Source organism: Crassostrea angulata, chromosome 8 (assembly GCF_025612915.1).
Source record: "Crassostrea angulata isolate pt1a10 chromosome 8, ASM2561291v2, whole genome shotgun sequence".
NCBI lineage: Eukaryota > Metazoa > Mollusca > Bivalvia > Ostreida > Ostreidae > Magallana > Magallana angulata.
The window spans coordinates 11810894-11837873 of NC_069118.1; the positions used below are offsets into that span (position 1 = coordinate 11810894).

Consider the following 26980-nt stretch of genomic DNA (forward strand, 5'->3'; position numbering starts at 1 on the left):
CCTGACGTTATATATTTTTCTCATCATAATAATATATACACTCTATCCAATTATTAGGTATAGGGTATTTATTTTTATTATGAAAAAAATATGTAACGTCAGATGCCTTTGGTTACAACAGACTATGACGCTCTCGCAAACCTCACAAATATTACAGTTGGCATAATGTGACAAAATGGCACGTACCTGTACTAATCGAAAAGAAGTAGCCATACCCTCTTGGATGGTTCTTTTAAGTTAAAATGTTTCAATAAGGTCATCAAAGGATGTTAGGCTATATGTCTTTCCACTTCTCAAAAGAGTTTATATGCAAAAATAAGTTTTAATTTAGCTATTTAAAACTAAAAAAAAAAAAATTATTGATATCAAAATAAAGAAAAAAAGAAGAAGAGTAAAAGATGTGATCACCCTTATAACAGTATAAGCATAGACCTGTATCCGACGATGCCCATACACGATTATTTGACAATTGTCATGTGTTTACTTGGTTCGTTTGGCATATCTCAGGCACGTAGCATCGTTTTTGAAAGTGGGGGGGGCGACTGATAAAAAAAAAATCATGACAAGCAAAAAAAAAAAAGCCCCCCCCCCTCCGATGCTACGTGCCTGTATCTATAAGTAAAAATAAAGAAGTTAAATATGTCAGGGATAGAAAAGGGGGAAATCAAACCAAGTACTGAGAAAAAAACAAATGAAGTTTAGATCTATCGATACCAGGGACACTGAAGCGAATGCACAAACGTTTCGGGAATAATGTCAATTCTGTGTTTGGTTCGTATAGTATAGCGCAGTGTGCATATCCTAATTGATTTGAAGATATAAAATTTTTAATGTTTGGTATTTTTGGGGCAGTTAGATGACCATGGCCGCATTCGCCCTAACCCCAGAAGATGTACTCGTCACATATAAATCAAAGGTATTTATGTAACGCGATTGATTTTGTGATGGCTTAGATGCAAGTCGAAATAACAATCTGAATCATCATTATCAGGGACGTATATACTAACGTATATACGTCCCTGTATGGTCGTTTGTTTTTCTCATACCAGTTGTTCAATATGTTGGACAATTATTTTTCCTTCATTGATTTTGCTTATCTGATACTTTTTTTTTAAATTTTCATTTTGTGATCTTGTTTAGACTTGGATTGATTTGTAAATATATAACCAGACACTAAAACCAATATCAACAACTAATTAAGCTACATTATATTAAGATATATTTATTTACCCTATTCAAATAACCCAATTTAGTTATTTTGCATGCTATCTGTTTTAAATAGCTAATATTTATTTTTTCATTCTTACAATTTGAGTAAAAGAGCCAAAAATAAAACAAAAAATCTGTATACAGTACACGCCCGTAAATAAGGCAATGTCATGTGTATCTCGAAAGTCTTTTATGATGGTCCATTGTGATAGACCTTCATATAGTGCATAATTTGACATAAAAATGAATTTTATTTTGCAATAGAATGGGCTTTTAAATTGTTGATCAAATTATTCAGTGAATATTTCTTTCCATTTAGATTGAAGAAGCTATACAATTGCTGTTACACATTCCTCCCCATTACAAGGCTGAGGCATGGCAGTTCTGGCAGATTGTGACTCAAACAGTTAGACTGTTCACCCAGGCATCTCTTGATGAATCCACACCTTTTATACCTCCATCCAATATACTCTCAGATCCATTATCTGCTGCCACCATTCAGCTATTATCAAACCAGTTAACAATTCAGGCAGCCAAAGCAACTCCAAGTCCAAAAACTCTCTCAGCTAAGAGCCCCAAAACATTGAAGGGAAAAAAATCCAGTGAGGTCAAAAAGAAACCAAAGGAAAGCAAAAAAGTAAAGAAAAAGTCTCCAATCCAAAAGAAAACTGTGAAAAAAGCTGTGAAAAAAAAGGATAATAAAAACTCCAATAAAAAAAGTCCGGCTGAAACTGCAGTCACTGATAATGAGGCAGAGGTAGCAGTTCAGACCTTAACAGACACATACGTGAGTGTATTCACTCCTATCTCTACACTGGATTTCTCAGATCTAGTAATCTCAAATCCAAACAGTGTTCAGAGCGTTCACTTACATTATGAGGAGAACAGTGAGGTGTGCGTCAAGCCAGTCATTCTTCTTCCACAGGACGAGCAGAACATCGCAGCTGGCAGTATGCGGACTGTGAGCTCCCAGGCAGATGATGGGGGTGAAGACGATGATGACAACAATGGTGTCGAAGTTTCGGATGTTGTCTCACAAGAAGTTCTCATCGATCATACAGAAAAAGCTTCAGACAAGGACAAGAAACAAAAGGAGAATAAAAAACCTAAAAGATTAAGGTACAAAAGAAACATGCGGGTGAAAAAAATACAGACAGATCCCGATTTTGATCCAATTGCAAAATCAAAAAAAGCAGAATTAAAAGAAAGTAAAGAAAAGAAACGAAGGGAGGAGAAAGAAAAGAGACTTAAAAGAAAATCAATAAAGAAACAGGGCTTTTTGTATGAGGGACATAGTTACTCTAAGGTGCCAGATGAGGTATTGGAAACATTAGACGAGAATTTCGAACTTGACACTGAGGATGATCCCCCAAGAGAGGAGTTGCCTCCCCCTGCTAAGAAAAAGCGAGGGAGACCATCCAAAAAGGTACCAGGGAAAGACCCTGCTGAAAATTCAGATGAGTTGAACATGTTCAGTTCAGAAAAGCAGAGGATTCGACGAAAGAGGAGAACTAAGGAGGAATTGCAGCAGGCGTCACTGGAGTGTACAGAATGTGGTGTCAAAATGTCCAGTTTTGGAGCTCTGGATGGTAGGAATTTCTAACTGTCATTGGTTATATACTGATAATTACTAATGAACTAATCATTTGATTTTGAAATAGTTTACCAAACATTACAAAAGATAATTTAAAAGATTAAGATTAGCTGAAAATAATAACAAAAGTATTCATGCACTAATTTAAATTCATCTTTAATATAAAATCCATTACTACATGCATATGTACATTTTTGTGCTTCCAGCACATTTTTAGAGGTTGGGTACAGTTCTAGTGTGTATAACTTTGCACATATTTTTATTTGTGCAAAGTTACAACTTTCTTTTCTATTTACATACCGATATGTAATTTACATACCAATATGTAATGTTATTTAATTAGTTGTGAAATGGTGATTTTAAGACTTTGATAGAGTAAAATGCTGAAATCATGCTTACGGATCATCTTTCCCGGTAATATACAATGCATAGAGCCTTAGAATTTAAAAGTATGATTTGCCCATTTGCCCATTTTTACAATAGTTTTCATATATTTGAAAGAAAAAGAAATCTCAAGGGCAGAAATACAAAAATATATGAGGGAAATGTAAAAATTCAGTTTTTTTCAGCAATGTCCATAGGGTGCCACAGTAAAAAATGATAAATTTTGAGACGACCCCTTAGGAAATCGGGTCAATAATTATAAATATATTTTCATCTAAAAATAATTGATATGAAGTAAAATTATATGCAAGAAATTTCATCAAAATATCTAGATAATACCAGTAATTACACTTTGCCTTGTTAATTTTTTTTTAGTCTTCTATTCACGCATTATTTCCATCTTCTTTCTTTGATTCAATTTTAGTCCATATGAGGTCTCACACAGGGGAACGACCCTTTAAGTGTTCCATCTGTCCCAAAAGTTTTACCACTAAAGGAAACCTACAGCGCCACGAGACATATCACCAGGGACTCCGTCCATTCGTCTGTGGCGTGTGCGAATATTCATTCACCGAGAAAAAGAGCCTCAAAGTCCACATGAGAATTCACACTGGAGAAAGACCATTTGTGTAAAGTCTTAATTTTCCATACATCTACTGTATATCCAGGTCTTTTTCATGATGATCTATTTTTCAGTAATTTCTAGCAATTTTCATAACATAAAGATTAAAACACAGAAAATAAATCTTACCATGCAGTCATTGTGTACTGTTAAGATTTTTTGACATTGGCATATCAAGACTTAAGTTACATAAATAGAAGTGTTGCAGTATATATACTTTTTTATCGCAAATTTTGCATCACGATGAAGTGGTTTATTGATATAGGACACAGTAGCAGTAATGAAGAAAAAAATTCCCAGAACCTTCTAACTTCAGAAGTACATGTATAAACCTGTGAGCTTACACATTTCATATTATCTTATCATTGAATTTTTTAGCTGCAAGACCTGTGGTAAGGCATTTACACAGAGCGGACCACTTGTTGTTCATGAGAAAATCCACGAGAATGTATACCCCCACCTGTGTGACGTGTGTGGCAAGAGCTTTAGACAGAAGAGTAACCTCAAACTCCACAAAGAGAGACACAACGACATCAAGAAATTCAAGTGTGGAGAAAAGGACTGTACCATGGCATTCTGCTCTAAAAGTAAGTCCATTATGTTTACATGATGTTCAATACTGTAGATTCCTGATTTTACCCGAGTACTTAATTCTGTGATTTAACTGTTTCCCAACAAACCGTGAGAATATAAAATCGCTAATGTCAAATTTTTATTAAGTTTTCATGTAATTTACATCTTTCTGAAAAATAAAAGCGAGATATTAAAATTTGTGAGATATGCTTCTCGTGATTTTATGCATACCGGTATATTTATTCCGTTTGTTTGATAAGGAATCTACAGTTTGGAACACACTTAGTTCATTTATTTAAATAATGTACGTACTGACAAAGGGTTTTTGATATTGAAGAAGCAATAATGAAAATATCTTTCCTTTGTAAAAAAAGAAATTCTGATGCAATTTCTTCTTGAATTTATGCTTTTTTTTTAGTTCTTAAGTTTTGCCAATATTTCATTAACATTTGCACTAGTGAAACTGTTCGTCAGTGCATCTCATTTTAACCTTTTTAACAGATTTAAGTTTGCAAATCATGAAATTCTAATTTATTTGGGGGGGGGGGGGGTGTCTTACTATACATGTAACTTTGAATTCACTATTACTTCCTGATTTCTCCATCAATTTTATACATGCTCCCAAACAAGTGGGGAGGGGAAACTACATGATAATTCAGTTTTCTATATGCAAAATATAAGAATGTTTGCTGCAAGAAAAAGTAATAAGCGAGTTACAGAGCTTACAATTTTTCGCTATGTAAACAAAGCATTTGTTAATGTTTTGAATGTTGAAGTGAAAATTCCAGTTTTAGACCTAAAATGAATTTGTTAAAGATACGGAACTGTTTATTTATGCTTAAAATGAATCAAAAGATAGACAAATCAGCTTGAAAAAGATTTTTTACTGGTATATTGAACCTGTTTAAACAAAAACAGGGCACAAGCCTTGTTTTGTTTACACGACAAAGAATTGTGAGCCCTGTAACTTGCTTATAACTCTACGAATGATTCTCAAATTTCATTTGATCATTAGAAATGCATTCCTGAAGCATTGTATTTAAAAAAACCCAGAAAAATGGAATTTGACCAAAATCGTGACCATGCTCCTTTAAGCACTTGCATAAAATAAGGAATCTACAGTAGTGTCCGGAATTTCTGATTCAAAAGTTTTGTAAGAGTTAAGCCCCTTATGTATCCGGAAGTTTAACCTCTGATAGTCCTGTTGTTCTTCGTGCAATTCCTCCGATACCTCTCAACAAAAAATCATCATGAGTATACCTTGTAGAAATGCATATATGATGTAGCTGATAGAGTTGAACGTGATGCGATTGGAAAAGTCCAACCAAATCGGTTTTAGTAACAGAGTTGGTTAGTATGTGTTAGGTTGATTACCTTTTCATTCATTATTACCCATTTTTATTACAGCTGAATTACAGCGACATTTGCGAGCACACACCAAGTTCAAAGACTACATGTGTAACATCTGTAACAAAACTTACAGTCGCTTCCAGTATCTCAAGGAACACATGTGTCTTCACAATGGAGAGAGACCCTTTACCTGTCCATTTTGTCCAGAAAAATTCCGGGATCATGGGACCTTCCACAAACACAAGGTCAGGAAGCATGCTGACCAGGTGGAAATCCGCAGTCGAGTATTAGAGAGAGTTCCCATAGAAAGCCTGGAAAAAGTCATCAGTGAAGGATTGGGGAAATCACCTAATCAAAAAGGGGCAACTCCCACTAAGAAAAACAGTAAGAAAGGGGACGCACCCACTGAGGTTGCCAATGAAAGTGTATCCACACCTTTAAGGGAGGAAGACAAGGAGGAAGAGGAGGAGGAAGAGTACATGGAAGTCTCCTTCACAGATGATGACACCCAGGCGTCCACATCGTCGCAGAAAGCTGGAGAAACAGGGGAGGAGGGGACTGTAGTTCATGTCATTCTTAATGAGTGGCATGTGCCTGACCTGAATTAGGTCCCTATATCAATAACTGTGCACGTGCGTAGCATCGTTTTTTAAAAGGGGGGGGGGGCAGATTTATGTTCACAAATTATGAAATTCCTAATCCATATTGGAAGAGGGGGGGGGGGGGGGTTATACTTCCTATACATGCAACTTTGAATTCATTGTTACTCTCCTGATTTCTCCATCAATTTTATACATTCTCCCAAACAAGTAGTGGGAGGGGGCAGCTCCATGATTTAATTTTTTATATGTAAAATATAAATATTTGCTGCAAGAAAAAGTGCCCCCCCCCCATGCTACGTGTCTGACTGATTATTTCGACTGAATGGGCAATAAATTAGTTACTTATGAGCTGGTTAACAAATGTAACTGATTTTATTTAGACTGCATGGGCAACTAAATTTTTTATTGTTGAGAAGGACACAATTATTAATGGTTCCTACTGTCAGTCATTGTGATACTTCAGCCTAATGATAACCGCATATATATATATACAGTACTTAGCACTGCATAGAATAATATTTCTCAATGTGACTATACTTGTACCTGTATCAATATGCAAGTAGTTTTTCATTTACAGCATTGTTCATTAATGTTATTGTTGTTACATCTTTGTATTATTCAAATATGACAGCTGCTGTACATTATATACGTGTACTCTTTCAATAAACTCTGCATGATGCATTCACTAAGTGTGTTTGTTCAGGTCTGTGTACTTAATGTCTTTAAAAAGAGCTACAATTAAAATCTTAACCCTACATAATATTACCCAAAAATAAATAGGAAAATGTCATATTTGAATATGTGTTTTAATAAATCATGCACCAATTATATTCAAATAATAACTGATACATAAATATTTTATAGAAATTTACAACTATTCAAAAACACAGTGATTGAAAAATCCATGATAAAGATGGTTCAAAAAATTCAGAAAATGATAAAAACCTGAATTAAATGTATCACAGCAATTTGACCACAGACATACTCTCTCTCTCTCTCTCTCTCTCTCTCTCTCTCTCTCTCTCTCTCTCTCTCCAGAGGTAGCTATAAAAATATAACCACTCTTCGAACTCAAATACCGGTAAATTAATTTTTTTTTCAAGAAATTTCTTATCACACATTGTACATGTAAGATAGCAATCATTTCAAAGACTTTCAAAGAGTCTTCTGTCATTATTCATTTGTATCCATAGTAAATGGGGATCTCGTCGTCACTGTATTTCAGAGCAGGCACATGTCTCATCATCTTCATAGCAGCATGTCTGTAATTCAAATATAATGAATAATTGTAGAGTGATATGATATAAGTAAATATTGGAAGGATTCTAATCTAGAGGTGATTGTATTTGTATGTACTTGAACAGTACTAGATTACCTTAGAGGGGAACAACTTGCTACAGAATAGCATGCAAATTGTGGGAAACAAAGTGTATACAAATCATTTATCATCACTGGAAGTTTTTTACACAACTACTGTAGGCTATTTTTTATTCAAACAAAACATGTAACACTTACATGTATATGAATTAAAAAGAATATAACTTGTACCAGAATTGGTATAACCATAATAAAATGGAGACTACTTTGTAATACTCACTGCAATGAACTACAATATACATCAGTTAATTGAAGGTACATTGTACATGTCCATGCATGTATATACACATGTACATGTGTATACCCTATTCTCACATATTTTAAGAAGAAATCTCCCTTCTTACAGCAAAGGATGGATAAATAAGACTCTGGCTTACTTGGTAACTCCTTTACAATATAACATGGTCAGATATTTCAGCTTCTTGCAGCCTTTGCGTAGATACTTCAAAGCTTTGTCTCTGCAAAAAATAAAATAAAATTACATAGACAAGGAAAACTGAAATGGGAATAATGGTTTTCATTACAATTCTAAACTAGAATAAACATGTTTCCATAATCACTTAGTTCAGTAGAACATTACATTCACTAAAACAAGCATCCACTGATAATCATTCAATTAATTCAGGTGTTATGTCACTCTGCTATCAAATTTACCATAAATTTCTGTAAATTCTTTATATTGATTTTCATACCTGATCATTAACAATAGATTCAAATGAAACAAATTAAGTTGAAGTGATTAAGTTCTGCAAGATTTTTCAAAAATTGATAATATAAAATGTGAATTAACAGAAAAAAAGTGAGTTTATTTTCTATAAGAGTTATCTTTCGTACAAGAGGGACATTGATCCTTAATACTTTTAATGAATATCCTATGTAGTAGGAGTAGGCTGTATATAATTTAAGGAGACTTACGTGATGATGATACAGCCGCTGATGTCCAGGGTGTGGAGGTGATGGCAGACACCAGACAGGTACTGGATACTCAGGTTTGTTATCTGAAACACAGCAACATACCAGTACTGTCTTATAGGATAGGGAATACACATACACTGTAGCTAAAATCACTCAATATAGCAAAACAGTGATAGTCTTTACACATAGCTAAATTCTGTTAATATGCCAATAAAACACTGTTTGATAGAGTTTACACATAGCTAAAGACAGTCAATCTCGCAACATTCTGTCTGACAGAGTTGGCATACAGACAACATATTTAAGAGTTAAAATCTAAACCTTAATCACCCACTTGTCTGAGAAAGGGTTTGTATAACACAGAATTTAGGTATATTGTTTATGAGTCATAGCCTAGTAGCAGTAGAATATTTAGATTGAGTAACAGAGCTGTTACTACATGTTCTTACCAGTTTACAGCCCGCCAGGTTGAGGGAGGTCAAATACCGACAACAGAAGGCCAGGTTCTTGATTGCACCGTCCGTCAGCAGCTGTCAAGGAAGAGAAACGAATGAATGATAATGCTTTCAAATAAGAACAAGCTTAAGAATCATATCATACATACTGGAAGATAATATTCGTGTATTATCAAATTCATGAACTTGAAGATTATATCTTTAAGATATACATGTACCATATGAACTAGATGAAGATATTAATACATGAATAAGCTGAAAAATAATATTTGCATGAAATCACAACTGAAAGATAACATTTTTATATGATAATTTGTACACCTAAGAATAATTTACTTATCTTAAATCAATGTTTGATAAAGTACATATATGAATCTTTACTAAGTAAAAGCTACACATGTACATGTAGTAAGAGATTGTGTACCTTGCAGTGTGAGAGGTCCAGTCTCTCTATGTCCTTACACTGCTGGGTAAACTTCTGTAGTCCCAGGTCGGTGATGTCAGCACACTCCGACAGAGTTACATCCCTTAGATGATTGTTGTACTTGCCCAAAGAAGACAATCCCTGTCCAAAGATTTACATGTATAGATTAACACAGCAAAATCAAAGAATTGACAACACAGGTTATTCAGTTAACCCATTTATATTTGGTAGATTTAAGGACTAAATTGAAGAGTTATAAAATCAAATATGAATTAATGGTTTAGGATTGAGTTCTCTATGTGTTGGTGGTGCTAGATTTGATATCAATGCAAAATCATACAATTGCAATAAGCATTTATTAAATACTGTTTGTAATAAAAACAATTATAGCATACTTTCACGGATTTTAATGAAAAATAAGATCATTGAGATTAACATTTAGTACAAAATTGGTTGTTATTATAGACAAATTTTTGAAGGGCTTACCTCATCTGAGCAATTGCATCCAGATATATCCAATGACACTAAAGCATGTAGCTGACCCAGTAGTTCTATTCCTGACTTTTCACTGATATGTTCACAGAAACAAACACTCAGGTACACCAGATTTTTAAACCTGCAGGTTAAAACACATGCAATATCAGTTTTAAAAAAGAGCAATTAAAAACACAAAACTTGATATTTACTCTAAACAGATTTTTTTTTATCTTAATAAACAAAAAGACATAGATAATATTATAGAGAGTTCTGTTCATTCTGAAAATTTTTGGCTTTTTTTTTTAAATCACATCAGAGGATTCAGACTACAATCATTTCAGTACTTTGATTTATTGTGACAGTATTATTTAGGCACTCACTTCCTGATGTTAAACATTGCCATGTCCCCAACTCTGATACAGTTGGTCAGATTTAGTTCCCTCAGAGAGGCAGCACATGACCCCTCGGCCAGGCTCTGTACCCCTGTGTTGGTGATTCTATCAAACAGAATTACAGAAAATAATGCAAGAATCTCATAGCTTTAATTCTTTCAAAAACTAAAATTGAAGAAGTTTCAAAATTTCAAAGTAAATGTAAATTATCCCTAACTTTTAATTGAAATGCTCCAAACCAAAAAATTGCTCTTAGAATTTCAAAAAATAAAACTCAAACAATATTTCAATTATCAGTGTATATCAGGAACATGTAGGCACATACTGTACAACATCAGCCATGTTACAGACGACCAGTTTGGAGCAGTTAGCGATGGCCTTCAGTGACGCGTCGGTCAGTCTCTGGCAGTCTGCCAAGTACAGGTGCTCCAGTTCTGTGCAGTTCTTCCCGATGGCCTTTAGGGATAAGTCTGATATTCTCTGATTTCCTAAAATTATACAGATACATGCAGTTATTAGAACCGGGACGTGTAAATACTTTAAAACTCATAAGACTACCAAAATTTAAGTTTATCAGACAGGTGCATCTTACTGACATTATTTTCAAGTATTATCTAACGGTACATTAAACCTTATCTCTGGCTATTTTTACTGACGTTAGTATTGTACATGTTCCTTATTTTTCGCAAGACTTAAGGTACTGCAGATGTATGTACATGTATATGTTACACATTTAACCCAGATATCAAAACGTTACACATGTGATGTACATGGATACACAATTTATACCTTAATTTGCATGTTGCACATCTTATGCTGTGATGTAAATGTTACACATTTTATTGCAGTTTATGTGTTCAAAAACAGTGAATTACCTTCTATTCTGAGTTTCCTGAGGTGCCTGTTGTTGGCGAGTCGTTTAAAGGTTTCGTCCGTCAGTAGAGGAGATCCCAGTATAGACAGTGTGTGAATCTTGGTGCATTTTGCTGCTATTGCCTGTTAAGTATGGAAAACAGTCATTGTACATATTTGTTAAAAGTACACTGAATGACTGAACACTTTAAATCAAATGCATGTTCAAACTATTGATGAATATGTATGATTAGAGGAAGGGATTATTTGCAATTAATACATTTAAAATTCTACTGGCGTGCGACCAGTTCTCACCAGTACATTGTGACGTCATTTTATCAACACATAAATTATATTAAAAAAACTGACGTCACAATGTACTGGCGAGAAATGGTACTCAGCGAGAACTGGTCGCACGCCAGTATAGCCTATAAAAAAGAATTCATTTAGAGAATGTAATGATTATCAGTATTGGTCCTTCAATCACATTTTGAGCAGTTTTATCATTTTCATCTGTAAAATGACATGCTGGAGTTCTATTTGAGATGTATCTGACAGAAGGTACTCACAATCATACAGTCATCATTTAGTGTGGGGAATTCATTCAGAACAAGAATCTGCAACATGGTACATCCAGCTGACAGGCTCTTGAAGCCATCTGGAGTTATCTGGATTCCAAACATAACAATTAGGAGTATATTCACTTGGTATTTTAGTTTAACCAAGCAAATATAATTTTAAAAGATCTAATATCTTTAACATTAAAATTGATATATTTTTAAACAGAAAGCCTAAATCTCACCTGGAGACATCCAGACAGATCCAGATATTCCAGTTTCTTGCTACACTTTCCTGCAGACAGATACTGCAGTCCTCGGTCGGAGAACTTCTTGCAGTAAGCCAGGCTCAGGAACTGTACATTATGGCAGTACCTAAACAAAGACCAGAAAAATACATAAAAGAGAGAACCAAATAGAAATATTAATTACCGTATTTTTTTTACTACCAAGATCTATAGATGTCACCATGCACATGATCTCAAAGTTTATCAAACTTGAAGAATCAGTATTACCAATACCTGGTAACTGAATTTGTGTTGATCAGGTTGGTTTAAAGTAAGGTATCTTTGCACACAAATAAATCTGAGATGATTTGAAGGGAGATGTCTTTGCACAGTAAAATGAGTCTTTGTGTGGGGTTCTCACTTTGAGATTGGAGGCGTATGGTGAAGGTTTGAATTTGAGATGGTCGAGAGGAAGACGTCTGCGTGTGGGGTTCTGACTTTGAGATTGTTTGTAGGGAGGCATCTGTGTGTGGGATACTTACATAGTGATGGTCTGTATAAATGTGTCTGTGTATAAAGTACCCTATGACTTACTTTGAGATGGTCCGGAGGGAGGCGTCCGTGATGTGGGTGTGAGAGAGGTTGAGGTATAGTATAATCTTACAGCCCTTCACCACCAGCTTTAATGACTCATCCTAAAATATGTAGAGGCATCATTAATTTGTTCTTGAACATCAATAAAAATTATAATTTCACTTTAATAGTTGCTTTTATAAAGATTTTAATTTATTTCTTTTTGTTGGAAATTCAACATTGAAATTCAACATTGATATTCAACATTGATATTACTGTTTACAATCTAATGACTTAACCTATATAAAAATAGAATCTCTATTGATTTGCAATAGTATATAACTTTTATCCAACAAGTGTGTTTTTTATTGATTTCTAAGTCTTGTATATTAATAAGAAAACTTAGTAAAACCCCTTATGGAAATTGAAATGTTAAGAATATTTTAGTATTATGCACTGTTGGTCACTTACATCTAGTCCTTTACATTCAGACAGATTGAGATCCTGAAGGTTCCGACACTCGCTGAGAGCGGTGAATGTGGCCGAGTGAAGCTGTGAGCACCCTCTCATACTCAGGTGAATCAAATATGGCCGACATTTAGACAAAAGTTTGGTTGTCACTAGATCTGTCACTCTGTCAGAAACAAGTACAACAGAAGAGTCAAACTGTTTCAATCTGAAGGTGTTGAAACTGGTGAAAATAAATTTTCTACATTTTTAAACATTTACTGCTACATAGAGCTTTGAATTCTGTGAATAATTGCTGGAGAGAATAAACTAATGTCTTGAAAGAAGTTTTCTATTACAAAGTAAAAAAAAATTCAAACAATTTTAAGTCTTTAAGTTTATCTGGTATCAATTTCTATCAAGGATATAAAAAAAAAATACTTCTACGAAATTGTAAAATCAATAGAAACTATATCTATATCTTGGAATGTCTATCTATACAGTGTACAAAGACTAAGCTACCATAAATGTGTATAACTTTAACATCTAACATCTGAAATTCTAGCAATTCTACAAAGCCTTTGCATTATCATAACTAACATGTACCAAGAACAAATCTATCATCGAACCAACATCATTCGAATCAAAAGCAGGTGTTAATCACATTGACTTGTCTTCACAATTAATTGACAATTCTATAGACATTCCACAAAATAGAAAACAACAATACATCTTGACATGAACTACAGGATTATTACAGAACTCGGAGATAAAAAATGGAATTCTTTTTCTCATTCTAGGATAGCTGCAAGAAAGGTTATATACAAAGGGCAATAACTGTGATTTTATTTCCGTAAGCTGTGAGTTGCTTCCCTTCACCTGTGAATGACTCTATTGATTAAAAAGGATACACCCTCTATGAAAAACTCCATAATGTTGCAATGAAAATTTAAAGAAATTATTACCCCCTACCCCTTCCCCCCCCCCCCCCCCCCCCCCAATCTGCACTTGAACCAAACTATCAGAATATTTTCTAGAACAATATGGAGATTTCGGGAGGTAATGACTACATATACAAACTAAGGCATAAGTGTTAATAAATATTTTAGTGTCAAGGTACAGAACAGGCTTCAGAAACTATATGACAGAGCTTCAATAACATATGTCTCATACCCATACGCCAATCTAAAGGGTCCAGTCAAAAAAATCCACACCAAAAATAAAAAGGAAAAAAAAATCCAACACAGTTATAACAGTTCACAGTGGAAGAATAAAATGCATGCTACCTGTAATATACCTGCTTTTTTTTAATAGTTTTACGCTGTGGTCATTAAAATTTACTTAATTGGTCTATTGCATCCCTCAATTTTTAACATGAATGTAAATCAAAAGGTTGGGGTATATAACTTTTCTTAAATGAATCAAATGAATCTAGATAATGAATAATTGAAATGAAAATTTTAAATATCAAGGTTGTTGAACATTAATGATGATTGGAACAATCACATGAAATCATGGCATGACAAAACTAGTATGATTGTGATTTGTATAGGGAACTCTACAGAACATTACTTGTTGACATTTATAGACATGCATCTTTTCTTGGAAACATTGTGCTCATAGTGCAACATGATATCTACCATGTGCTAGTTTTTGGCCTTATTTGCAATATCATCTAGTGCATACTATGTGCATATAGTCAATGAATTTAATAATATATTCTGAATTTATTAATTGGGTACAAATATATCTGATCGAATGGGTACAATGATTGAAAGTACATTGTAATTACTAATTAAGAAAAAGAGGGGATGAAAACTCCTGTGATATCAATACTTTTTTAACATGTTCATTACATGCATTTAGCATACTTGTACATTAACCATGTTAACCTTTAAACAATAACTGTCCCCATCCATTCCCATTATCTCCTATATAAAACTACTGCAACCAGAAATATTTATTTTGAAAACAATATACAAATGAAAAGGTTCAACTTATAAAATGAAATACACATTATAAAAAGAGATTGGTCTACTATGTCATAGTCTTAATTTTTTAGATAAAGATAATGTAAAAAAAAAAAAAAAAAAGAATACTGCTACATGCATATTTGTAAACTACCATATGTAATAATTAACAGCTGATATATGGATATATAGGACAAGCATATCATAATGAATAGGATTACTGGTCAAGTAAAATTATTTATAATGATAAAATTACTAAATGGATCATTAAATGTGTGTTAGGGATGAAAGAAGGGGGTCATAATAAACGGTAAAAAATGAATATAAAAAAATCATATGACATCCAATACATGTACATAAAAAGACATAATTATATCATATTCGTAACATTTTACAGTCATTTGATATTAATATAATACCACATCATTTTAAAAAAAAACCTTACCTGTTTCTAACTTTGCTGAAGTCAAGCTGAAAGCAAATGTAATTCATGTTGAATTAACAAGACTTAAACTGTCACAATGATTTTAAATTGTCCTTCTTTTAACTAAGGCAGGCTGAGCTAAAAAAGAAATTTCTTCTTTTTGCATAATAATGAAAACTCCCTATCAAGAAATGTGCGCATACATGAATGTATAGGTGCAATAAAATTTTACACGTCAATTTGATAAAAATCAACTGTTCTGATTTGCTCTCGAGCAATTTTAGTCATGCAGATTGAATTTATAATAATTAAGGCGACAAAAAATTTGTTCTCAGGCCACTTTTTTGAAAAAGATATAGAAGAGCAGTGTTTTATTTGAACTGTGTTGGTGACTTACCCTATTCCAGAGAGAGGAGTGATAAGCTATCACCTTCCAGGACCTACAAACACATGCACAGCGAGCCAGGTCTGCTATGTCCAGGAAACTAAACACCTGTCAACAGAATCATTTAGTGTTCATTGACAATGAAAGAATTTTCAAAACTATTGTTTAGAACTTCTATCATTCATGTACCAGTTAAATGTAAATGGTAATTATTTAAATTTTTATATTATTTTACAAACTTGATGATCTATAGATTACAATAAAATTTCACATCTACAATAGCTTGCCTTTTCCACAGCAAGTCAATACTTCTTGATAACTAGTATTTCTTGCTTTGAATTCAATACAAGAATGAATCCGTATTGTGTTTGACATTGTAATAATTATTTGTTCTCCATGTATATTCATCTGTTATCCTTTAGCATATTCTAGACTGTATAAATATTATTTATCTTATAGCTGATTAAATGTCTTATAATATTCAATTTATATATTGTTCCTAACATTTGTATAAACTACATACATGTAACTTTCTAAGTCTTGTGGTTTATGTAATCTTATTATTTACATTTATTCAATCTACTACCCGGTACATGATGTGTGTATCTCTTGATATGTGCATTGACCTTCCTTACTGGCCTTGACATTAGCGTGACCTTGTGACTCAGCACATTACCTTAACAGCCAGTTCAATGCCCAGCTGTCCAGACAGTTTATCCTGGGCATCTCCATCCCCCTGTCCGAACGTCTCCTCATCATCTACGTTCTCTCCGCGCTCCAACCGCTGTAGAAATAACAAGACGGTGTCATAGGATATCAGAAAAATCACACGTCCATATACAGTGTTAGTATGCCATCGAAGCAAATAATTTACAACATGTTTTAGTTTTTTGAGACAATTATTGCTTACAGGGTATAAGAAAATATAGGATGATCATTTAAACTGTATTTGGAAAACAATTAAATAAAAATAGATAAATAATGTAGTTTGATTTGCCCACATTTTAAGTATTATATATTTGTCAAGGATATATAGCAAGGAGGGAGAGATCGGAATGAAATTCAGTAAAAGATTTTGACAGAGAATATTGAATCAGAGTCGGAAGACATGCTTTGTTAATTTAAAGCACAGGAAATGACAGAGATATAGATATGAAATTGGGAAAGGGGGATAAACCTGCACTGTAATATTCATTTATAGAATATCTGTTGAAAGTTAATACATGTAATTTGTAGCCATTTTCCTGTAAACATTGCTGAATAAATTTTGAAACATATCAAACATTAAAATATAACATAAGAAATTCAATGCATGCTGTAAAATGTAGCTGCAGCTCTATGCGCAAAATTTACAGTCTCAACTGCGATTGTCTAATTGAAGCGCAACTAGATTTTTAACATTTATTCATTTAATAAAGCAACTCATTTTTAAAAAAAAAAGCTAAGTGGTAGTCTTGAAATAAAAGTTAAATGTTCTATTGTAGTTTTTACCAAAAAGTCGCAATTTTTTCACATCCCCCAAAATTAGGTAAAAATTAAGACAATTCATTTAGTACATAGCATACATAATCAGATAGGTAAAGTTACAGTATAAACAGGACGTTCTCTATTTTAAGTTAGAGCAATATACAGGTAAATGTAAGAAGTATTAGATATATGGTCTTTTAAACTCTTCTATAGTTAAGTCTCAGAAAGTATATATAGTCATTAATTAATTCACAGGGAGGGCGGAGGAGGTTAAAACAGTAAGGGTCAAGGGGTAATTAGGTCAAGTACGGAAGGCGTCTACAAGGGACTTAACTCCTGCTAATCACATCAAAATGTAATTGGGTATGGAGTAGGGAGAATTACACTTATCTACTTCAGTTCATACAAGTAACAACATGAAATTTTTATCTGATCATGTTGGTATTTGTTTGGAAATTAATATACCGATATACTGGTATCCCAATTTTTTTTTATGGAAAATATCAACAGATTATACCAGTAGCTAAACTGACCAACATGACCAACACTGAACTATAATTTATAGATTTTTTTTTTTAAATCTACATTGTTTCTCTATATACACATAAAAGCATAAAAAAGGCGAATAAAAATTTCACTGTGAAACTACCAAAAATTTTGGGGTGTAGTGATAAAAAAATCTTATACAACTAAAAATTTACTTCAATTTTCTATTAGTTAATGGACAAAAGGTCTACGATACTAAACAATGGAGACAATACTTCTTATTTTACGCAGCACGCAGGTTAATCAAGCTAAATCACAGCATGCAGTGTCAAGCAGCATAATTACAGAATACATCAAAATAAAACAACATTACCCGCAGGCTGATCTTTAAAAAGTGAATGTGAAAGCACGGACATCAAATTAGAGTACAAACAAAACAAATTAACGATCTAAAAAATATTTACACAGCGCCAAGTATACATGTATTATAATACTGCTGGGAAAAAGATGATAAAAAGCAGAATTTTGGGAAATTCCAGTGGTAAAAATGACCTACATCTAACCTGGCAACCTTTAACCCCAACATGAATATGCATGAATGTTCTAATTACATATGCGCATAGTACATGTACATGCAGGTTCATCTATCTAATTTAGCTTAATTCGTGTCCTGAAATAAGGATCTGCATATATATATATATTCAGTACCGTAGTACTTATACTAGTAATTCAAATCGATCACCTAGGTTCAGCGTCATATAGATATATAGAGTACTGTTAAAAATTCTGTTTAATTGATTTATCAAAAGATACATCAACCGTATATTAATTATGATAGCTAAAAATTCTCTAATACATAATTTCAACAGTTATACTGCAGCTATAGTTTTATCCATTGGGAAATAAATCAGTTAATGTGTCTTACAAAAAGCCTGAACAGCACATAAAGTCAACGAATTCATTACAACACTTTGCAAAACAATTACATGTATATGAATTTAACCTAATTATACATTTAGTTCAATCTCAAAGGAAACATAGTTACATTTTTTTTAAATGACTTAGTATTTCCAAGTGACTGAAGAACTGTTTTCTTTGATTCCATTGAGAAATTAAAACTTACAAAGAATAGATACAGTACTTAGGCAGACTGTGACTACAAGGAGATTGATACAGCCCTAAATATATATACTTGATGAGGGTTAGATTACATCAAATAAATCCCAAACCAGTAGCAAAAGGTGAAAGTACAAGAGCAGTTAGTTTATCAGCCAGCCCCATTAGGTCTAAAAATAAAACTGAGAATCAAAGCCCAAAGTTCAAACGACACCAAGACTGTGTCTCTACTGACCAGAGTCATCTGTGTACCAAAAAACAAAACACAGGCTCATTTTAAATCAATGGACAGTTATAGCTGCTGTTCAAATCATTGAATCTGGGATAAATACATGTATAGAACTGTGTGTGAAAAAATCATATATTATTATATTAGCTATGTTTCAACATATTTCAAAATATTAACAGTTTATAAAATATTTCTAAATCATTGCTTTCATTATAAGAATATACTTATCAAATTCTTTGTATAAGCAAAATAAATTCAAAAGCTCAAACCTTCAAGCAGTTTTAATTAGTACATTTTTTTTCAATTTTTATCTCTGTTGCTTCTAAAAAGCTTCTAATGATTTATATCATGCAATTTTATCTGCCTATAATTCTTCTCTGAAAAAATTTCCATTATACAAAACCCCCCAAAGTGCAAGGTTATTATTATATATTTCAGAAATCCAGGTACATTGTTATAAATTCCAAATACCTTGATACATTATACAAAGGTGAAAATAAAAACCCAAATGTGAAACCTTATTGTTTCGCAATATAGTTTATCAAATCAAGCCTTAAAGCATATATATATAAAGACACAAAGTCCTCCTGCAGTTTTACCTCGAAATATTCTCGCTGGTCCTTATTCCGCTTGGCCACTGCACGCCATTCTCTGAAGAGTACGATTCCAACACTGACAAAATAGATCCGCTTCAGTTTGTGGTATGCCACTGAAAAACAAAATGAATCACAATGCTTTTTTAACGAAAGAGAATGAGAGAGAGAGAGAGAGAGAGAGTAAAGGTCTGGTCACATGATGCAATTTTTCATTAGATTTTCAATCAACTTGCTCAGGTAAGTTGATTGGGGTCAATTGTTGTTACATGTAAGAGTAAAAATAAAGATCTGAAATACCAGTATGTATTGGATTGAGGTCAGAATTCTAAGGCCTGAAAAATTGTAAGTTATTCTGTTTTGGATTTTAATAACTTACTTGCTTGACAACCCTTCCTGTATCTTAACCAGTCCTACAAAATACACAAGTTATATTTATAGGCATAACTATGCAAAAGCAACCAAATTTCTACCATCATAATTTGCTTTGGATGAGAACAACAGTTCATTATTTGAAATAAAAATAAGAAAGATTCCTGACCCTCCACACATTGAGATGGACCCGCAGAATCCTGTGCGCGTGGTGGAGGGCCGCTCTGTTCATCTTCTTCTCCATGGCCAGTTTTTTCTTCTTCTTGTGCAAATAATACTGCATCCAGGCACTGGAAAAAAAAGGAATTATTGGTTTCAGTTTTCATCAGGAAAATATCAATGAGAATTGCATTTTATATCCAGATCGGGCTAAATAGCTGTGCATGAGAATTGATTTATAGTTCTGTGGACTGGGCTTTTGTTCACTAACCTAAAACACATGTTCTTCAGACTCATGTTGTAATGTCCATATGCTGTGGCATACATTTCAGGGGTGGGCTACAAAAATGGCACACAGAATTATCAAATGTTATTGATTTTCACATCAACACAATTTCATAATATACACTGTTAACCAATTAATGAATAAATAAATAATGTCACATTTAAACACTGTATAAAAAATATGTGCCACCTATTTAATTTAGTTCTGAAATGTATGTTTCATTTATAGAACTATGGCAATATAAACAATTCTAAATCAGTCTTATTATATCTTTTTTTTTTTTTGTAAATTTAATAACTTAAAATTTTGCTAAAATCAAATTACAATTCAATACCTAAAAGTATACACAAAAGACTTTTAATCAGAGAAAATCTTTAATTAATTGTTTACTGTTAAATCTGACTCAATATCAAACTATCATTATTAATTTCACAATATTTATACATGCAAACTTACATCTTGTAAATCTGACATAATAACGCTTTATCCTGACCAAATTCAACAAACTCTGATAACAATTGAAAGTAGATATTTGATTTTTTCTATCTCCGTCTTAACAATGAAAGTTCACCTGTCTGAATATTTCTTTTACTTTATAGTGGAGCCAAATACGCTCATTGACAATTACTTTTGCCCCAGAAATCAATACTAGATTCATTTACCTGGATGTCCCAGGTACTATAACAACCTTCTAACAGAATCAGTCTGTGTTAATATTTCATGACTACAAGCTTAATGATCAAAGTTACTCCAGTCTACACACATTCTCAATTACACAAGCTCTTGTCTTTGGTATTAGACAGTCAGACCCCCACCAATATCCAATAATAAGTCACACCTCTAATTCTATCATTCTTTTCTTCTAAATCTAAAAACTCTGTCTGAATTAATCCGTCTATGATACATGTACTTCTTTCTGCTGGGTCTAGGACAAAGAGCAATAAAGCAGAATATTAATTGAACAGAAAGAGATATATCCCATATTCCTCTGCTACTGATCCCATAATCCTTTGCTACAGCTCTTCGCTCGGACTACCAGTGATGATATGGACATATTACTCTGACTGAGATCTTTGGCCGAGACAAACAGGATTTAATTTCAAGAGGGGATTTCATGAGGTTCTGTGTTTTCTAAGGAAATGAGAAGATGTTTCCAGAGCCAAGGAGTAAGTCAGATCAGAAACCAAAGCCAATTCAAAGGTCAATAGTAAATTTTGTGTGATGTACGAGATGTTTTCCATCTTAATTTATTTTTCATTTTTTTTTTTAGGGGGGGGGGGGGGGGAATTCTACATTTTTGGTGGGTTTTTTTTAACTTTCCACTAGCTCTTTGGAGATTCAGTCCATTTTATTAAAACCAGTCGATCTGTCAGACTGATTGATCCATTATAATTTGGGAGAAGGATAAAGTTTAAGTACTGTTTATCACAATGAAACCTGTAAGTTTTTTTTATGAGACTTTCAGAGATTTTACATAGTTATGTTTAGCAAATGTATACATGATTTTAATCAATAAACATTAATGTTTTTGATCTACACATGCATTCTGTGATTCATCATTACTACCAGTTACCATGTATAATTAAGTCTAGAGTGCCATAATTGTTTTACATACGACTATACACATGCAGGCAAAATGCACTAGATTTCCAAGTACATTTCAAACTGATTTATTGCCATCTTTTGATCAGCAAAGTGTAAGCAATTATATCTTATCAGAAAACTTATAATCTATTTCAAAATCTAATTATTCAAATGATTTATTTGATTGGCATGCTGTAAGATGTACGTGCTGGTGATTGCACATGCAAAAATGCCTCCTATTTCAGTTTGACTTTTGTGCTTTAAGTGTTTTTGGAAGCTTGTACACATTTATAAAATTTTCTCATTATTCCTCTCTTTGATATATCCCATGCATGCTATGTATTTGCCTCCAACATGCAAGTTCTGCTGCAGTCAGCTGTGAGAAAATGTAAGGCTGCACACTGGTATTTACCACCCCTCCCCCACCCATCCCCCTTCCCCTGTAAAATCACACAAATTTTCACTAATTATTAAAAATAAGTCTAGTATGCACAATTTCACTCATTCAACAACTGTCAGAGAATTAAATGTTAAACATTTCAAACAAATCCAGATGCAATGAATTATACATGATGCTGAGGACAAGTTTTCAAATTTTTGGACACAAACCAATAAAAAATGTTTAATAAAAAATTCTGTTTAATATTATTTCATCAAATTAAAACCCCAAAAGGTTTAAAAATTCAAAGTGTATTATCAAATGATATTATTAGGACTCTTTAATTTTGTTTAAAATTGTTTAAAAGGTACATGTATAAGCAAATATGTGATATATTTATAGGTATTTTTTGATAATTTTTTCTCAAAATGTTTCAAATTTTTGTTCAATTCTTTTAAAAGTTAGATCAGCTAAGATTGTAACGGCAACCACTCTCTTTAAAAAAACTTGACAAAAACAAAGTCAGTCTGCAGCCGAACAAAGAATGAATGAGTTATAAAATAAGAAATGGACACCAATCCACGTAGTGTGAGAAATGACAGACTATGACAATATCAGAGTAAGCTTAAGAGCAGAGCAGACCCAGATTTTACGGCTCTTGGTAATGCCTTCAAATCGGCCACCAAAGTAACCTTGTCCTCTCTGAATGTTGACGGGAATGTCAATAAAGTCCTACAAAAAGTACAGTCAGGCCGCAAATTAGTATATCACTACACATATACTGGACACTGTGGCACCCTGGCTAATTAAGCTTAGCTGGGCTTATACTTTCATTTGTACTTAAATTAATAGATGCACCTGTTTGTTATATAGTGAAATAGTTATATCAGTAGATGGAATAACCTGGAATAAAGAAAACTTAATCCATATAATGTTCTGACATAATCTTATTTTCAAATTGATGATTTATCTCCACTGACTTAAAAATCTAATACAGATTGGTCTTAGGCACATTAATGGTGGCTAAATTGATCGATGAACAGACCTCAGTATTATGAAATGTGCTGATCCTTAAAAATTACAGTAAACCATTGGCAGAGAGAAAACATTAATTCAATAAAATATATAAGTTTCTCTGTATACAATACAATGTGACTGTGGTTAGAGATGCAAAATTCATTTTGTGTGTATGGACCTCATAGAAGCTATAAATCTAATGCAGGTAACTCAATGAGGTGATCACTTACATAAAATTTACATACTAGCTGGTACATGTTTATAAAATTGATATATTTGATCTGGGATTTATTCTAATTTCAGTTTACCAGTAACCACAACTTTGAATGGTGGAGAATAGAGGCAGCTTTTATTGCAGACACTGTGCTAAAGGATTATAGCGATATACTTTTGTATGAATGAAATTAAGAGGCCGGCCATATGTTACATAGTTTGACAATTGCTGCCTACAAGTATATCATGGTCAAGCAAGCTGTGGTAACTTTAAGTATGCTGAATTGAAAGATAGGAAATTATAGGAGACACAAAAATATTAACCTGTGCTTTATATTTTACTTTACTGGACTAAAAATGTATTGTAACTGATTCTGAGTTTTTGCTATTATAATCATAAGAGCGCATCGATGCATTTACAAAGGTGTCTTTTCATAATCTTTCTTCATTAAATAAAAGACCTGAAATTAAGATATTGACTTTTTATATTAAAATTACAATTAAGAAGAGTATTAATCCAAGCATTATGTTTGAGCAGACCAAATGTTCCCAGTTTATTAGGTATACATGTACTTACAATGCAAAAATTAATCACAATAATAATATATATGCAGGAAAATGATCTATATTAGATGTGACAGTTATAATTCATCATTTATAAAAATGAAAAGTATAAATATCATAAATCAAAGAGTGACCATTGCTCTAAGGTTGTGTTCAGCATAAAGCTAAAGAAAAAAGATGTTTTGAAATCTTTAAAAAAAATAGTGCTAAAATGTTGTACCATGTCCTTAACATCCTAGAAATGTGAAAATAAAAAAATCATTTTCTAAAGTATTACATCAACACACCATCTAAAATAGAAACCAGCAAATTAGAAAACAGATCATATATTGAACCAAATTTGAAGCATTGAAATTTATTTGTGCACACCTAAAAAAAAAATATTTTCTTGAAGAAAAAAAACCCAGGTCAATTTTAATACAATCTCTTTCTACATGAAAATTTTATTAAATGTTTCCAATTGTCCAATTTTATCAGTTTTAGTCCATTATTATAATCTACATCATTTTGTTTTTGTTCAAAGTAAATTTATTATGATGATCAAATTATTAACTGCTAAAATTAATCTTGGAATATATAGGTAAAATTCAGCCATTCATGACTTGATTATGTATAAACTCCTTAGGCTACATGTAAAGAACACACTACAAGTCATGTACATGTTCATGACACGGACAAGATTGTATTAATTCTAATATCTTGGATAAGTTTTCAAAAATATATGTAGTAGCATGTTTCAGATGCTTTGTTCATCAGTGCAGTTTATTTTGAAAAATGAAATGAAATGAAAAATAAATCTTATTAAAGCAATCAACCAACTAATTAACAAAAATTGGATGAATTGATCTAAAATTTATGAACATGATAATTCAGAAAAAACACTATCATATAAGAAATGTATGTTGTATAAAGCAGAGTTCTCGATACATAAACATAGTAAGACAAACATTATTTCTGCTTTAATCAACAAAAATGCAGATGGAAAAATGAATGTGTCCACTTTTTTTAAAAACTTGGTATTTTTCTTAATAATTTATTTCATTTTATGAATAAAATTTCTACTTACTATCATGCTTTCGTCATCAAGATTAAAAATGAAATCCAAATTGCTCTCAGTGATCACTTTGTTAGGAGGTTTCATATATTCCTCCACAAACATGTCCCTAAAAAAGAAAATAAAAATTATCAGAATGTTTACAGCAGATGTCATCATCACATTTGCCAATTGGTTGATATCTAAACTAAGAGCATTAATGATTTAAAAAATGTACAGTCATTTGAAAGCAATCATTTTGGTATCTTAAATTGAGGAATGAAATGTAGTTAATTATCTTATAGCTACAATGTAGATTTGTATTTATAAAAGCTAGTATATCTTCATGTGTAATTAAACCATGCAATACCAATTTAGTTCATCAATTCCATTCTCTTTCAGGTTTCTGAGCTTATCCAAGATAAACTGCAGTGGATCATCCGGACACATGACCGCCAAACCAGTGAGAAGTGCCTAGTGTGAAAAAAATAAACATTAACCAAGAATTTGACACCAACTCACAGGCAAATCCGCAATTGTACAAAAAGTGGTTACCAGTCAACACATAAAATCAAAAATATTGCATATATACATCAGAAGTTAATGCAGTCTGATTAAAATCAAACCTTCCAAATAGCTCCTTCATTTTGACGGCTGCGTGAATATTACCGTAAATAAGAGAGTGTCTATATACAATGGTCGTAGTATAGCTATTGTTTAAGTTACAGTATATCTCAATCTCTGCATTTCATAAAAGAAATATATTTCATCCCCAACACAAATTCTGACAACCACATCGAAATCATGCATCAGAATCTTAAGAAATAATGCATATGCATGGTTAATTCTACAGGTCGTATTCGTTTTGTTTACACCAATGTAAAATTTTGTGTTCTTGGCCATCCCTAGATTTAGTTTTATTACATAAATATCAGAACATCACTGCATATCAATATATTTTACTTATCAGAATACTCACTGTTATAACAAAGTTTTGTACTTGCCTCATATATATCTGGGAGCTTGTTTGAACGTAGATAGTGCTTTAGTTCGGGCTTTTGCCCCTTCATTGAAGCAGCCATGTTTGCCATTATGGATGAAAATACAAAATTGCAGTCGAAAAAGTATATGAATTCAAATTAAAACATATAAACAAAGACTTAAGTTGGAAAGAACACACAACCCGCCATATTGTTTGCTAGCAACAAGAAACCCGGATGTGAAACAAGGTGCTTGGTTAAGTCGTTCCACGGATGGTCGATAACTGACTGCATAATATTGACAGTGGGTATTCCGACTCAGTGACACTACCCTTCACATGGATCCATACCAAAGATTGAAGAAAATATATCCTACATCAATTAAAGAGAATATTTTCATAATTTGGGAAAAAAGGTTGACAAAAATGAATTCTCTGCTTTCCGAAACAAAAAGCTGTTAAAATTATAAGCTGTTTAAAATTCCGGCCTGCAGTACTAAATTTTAGATAAATTTTAGAATATGTTACTTAAAAAGTTGATGCCATTCGACCTATAAAATTTACTTATTTTCCTTTGAACCCTCTCTGATAAATATAAAAAATGACGGAGAAAATCATATATATTTAAAGTTGGTTTTTTTTTTGTTTTTTTTTTTTGTAATTTTATGCAACATGATGGGTTAAAAGAATTTCT

The 26980-nt window shown here is 32.6% G+C and overlaps 2 protein-coding genes across 7 annotated transcripts; one reads left to right on the forward strand and one right to left on the reverse strand.

Moving 5' to 3' along the window:
* Positions 1 to 785: 785 nt before the first annotated feature.
* Positions 786 to 7019, forward strand: LOC128158071 (zinc finger protein 852-like). The gene is made up of 5 exons (XM_052820766.1): positions 786 to 916; positions 1529 to 2798; positions 3612 to 3816; positions 4188 to 4396; positions 5790 to 7019. Exons 1-5 carry the CDS (start codon positions 857 to 859, stop codon positions 6338 to 6340), a joined length of 2295 nt encoding a protein of 764 aa, XP_052676726.1. The 5' UTR covers positions 786 to 856; the 3' UTR covers positions 6341 to 7019.
* Positions 7020 to 7124: 105 nt separating this feature from the next.
* LOC128158068 (dynein regulatory complex subunit 6-like) lies at positions 7125 to 26528 on the reverse strand. Of its 6 annotated transcripts, XM_052820759.1 has the most exons (26): positions 26312 to 26528; positions 25678 to 25781; positions 25341 to 25437; positions 23123 to 23212; positions 20503 to 20570; positions 20242 to 20362; positions 20080 to 20113; positions 19707 to 19816; positions 18136 to 18147; positions 16486 to 16593; positions 15822 to 15917; positions 15446 to 15471; positions 14204 to 14215; positions 13055 to 13217; positions 12605 to 12705; positions 12029 to 12158; positions 11796 to 11894; positions 11250 to 11370; positions 10700 to 10862; positions 10363 to 10479; positions 9992 to 10121; positions 9506 to 9646; positions 9076 to 9156; positions 8627 to 8709; positions 8089 to 8169; positions 7125 to 7596 (listed from the first exon to the last, which is right to left on the reverse strand). In XM_052820759.1, the coding sequence occupies exons 1-26, from the start codon at positions 26396 to 26398 to the stop codon at positions 7512 to 7514; spliced, it is 2460 nt and encodes an 819-aa protein (XP_052676719.1). In that variant the 5' UTR covers positions 26399 to 26528; the 3' UTR covers positions 7125 to 7511. The 6 variants fall into 6 exon arrangements, with proteins under 6 accessions (XP_052676719.1, XP_052676723.1, XP_052676721.1 ...); XM_052820763.1 differs by lacking the exon at positions 23123 to 23212; XM_052820761.1 differs by lacking the exon at positions 18136 to 18147.
* Positions 26529 to 26980: the final 452 nt, after the last annotated feature.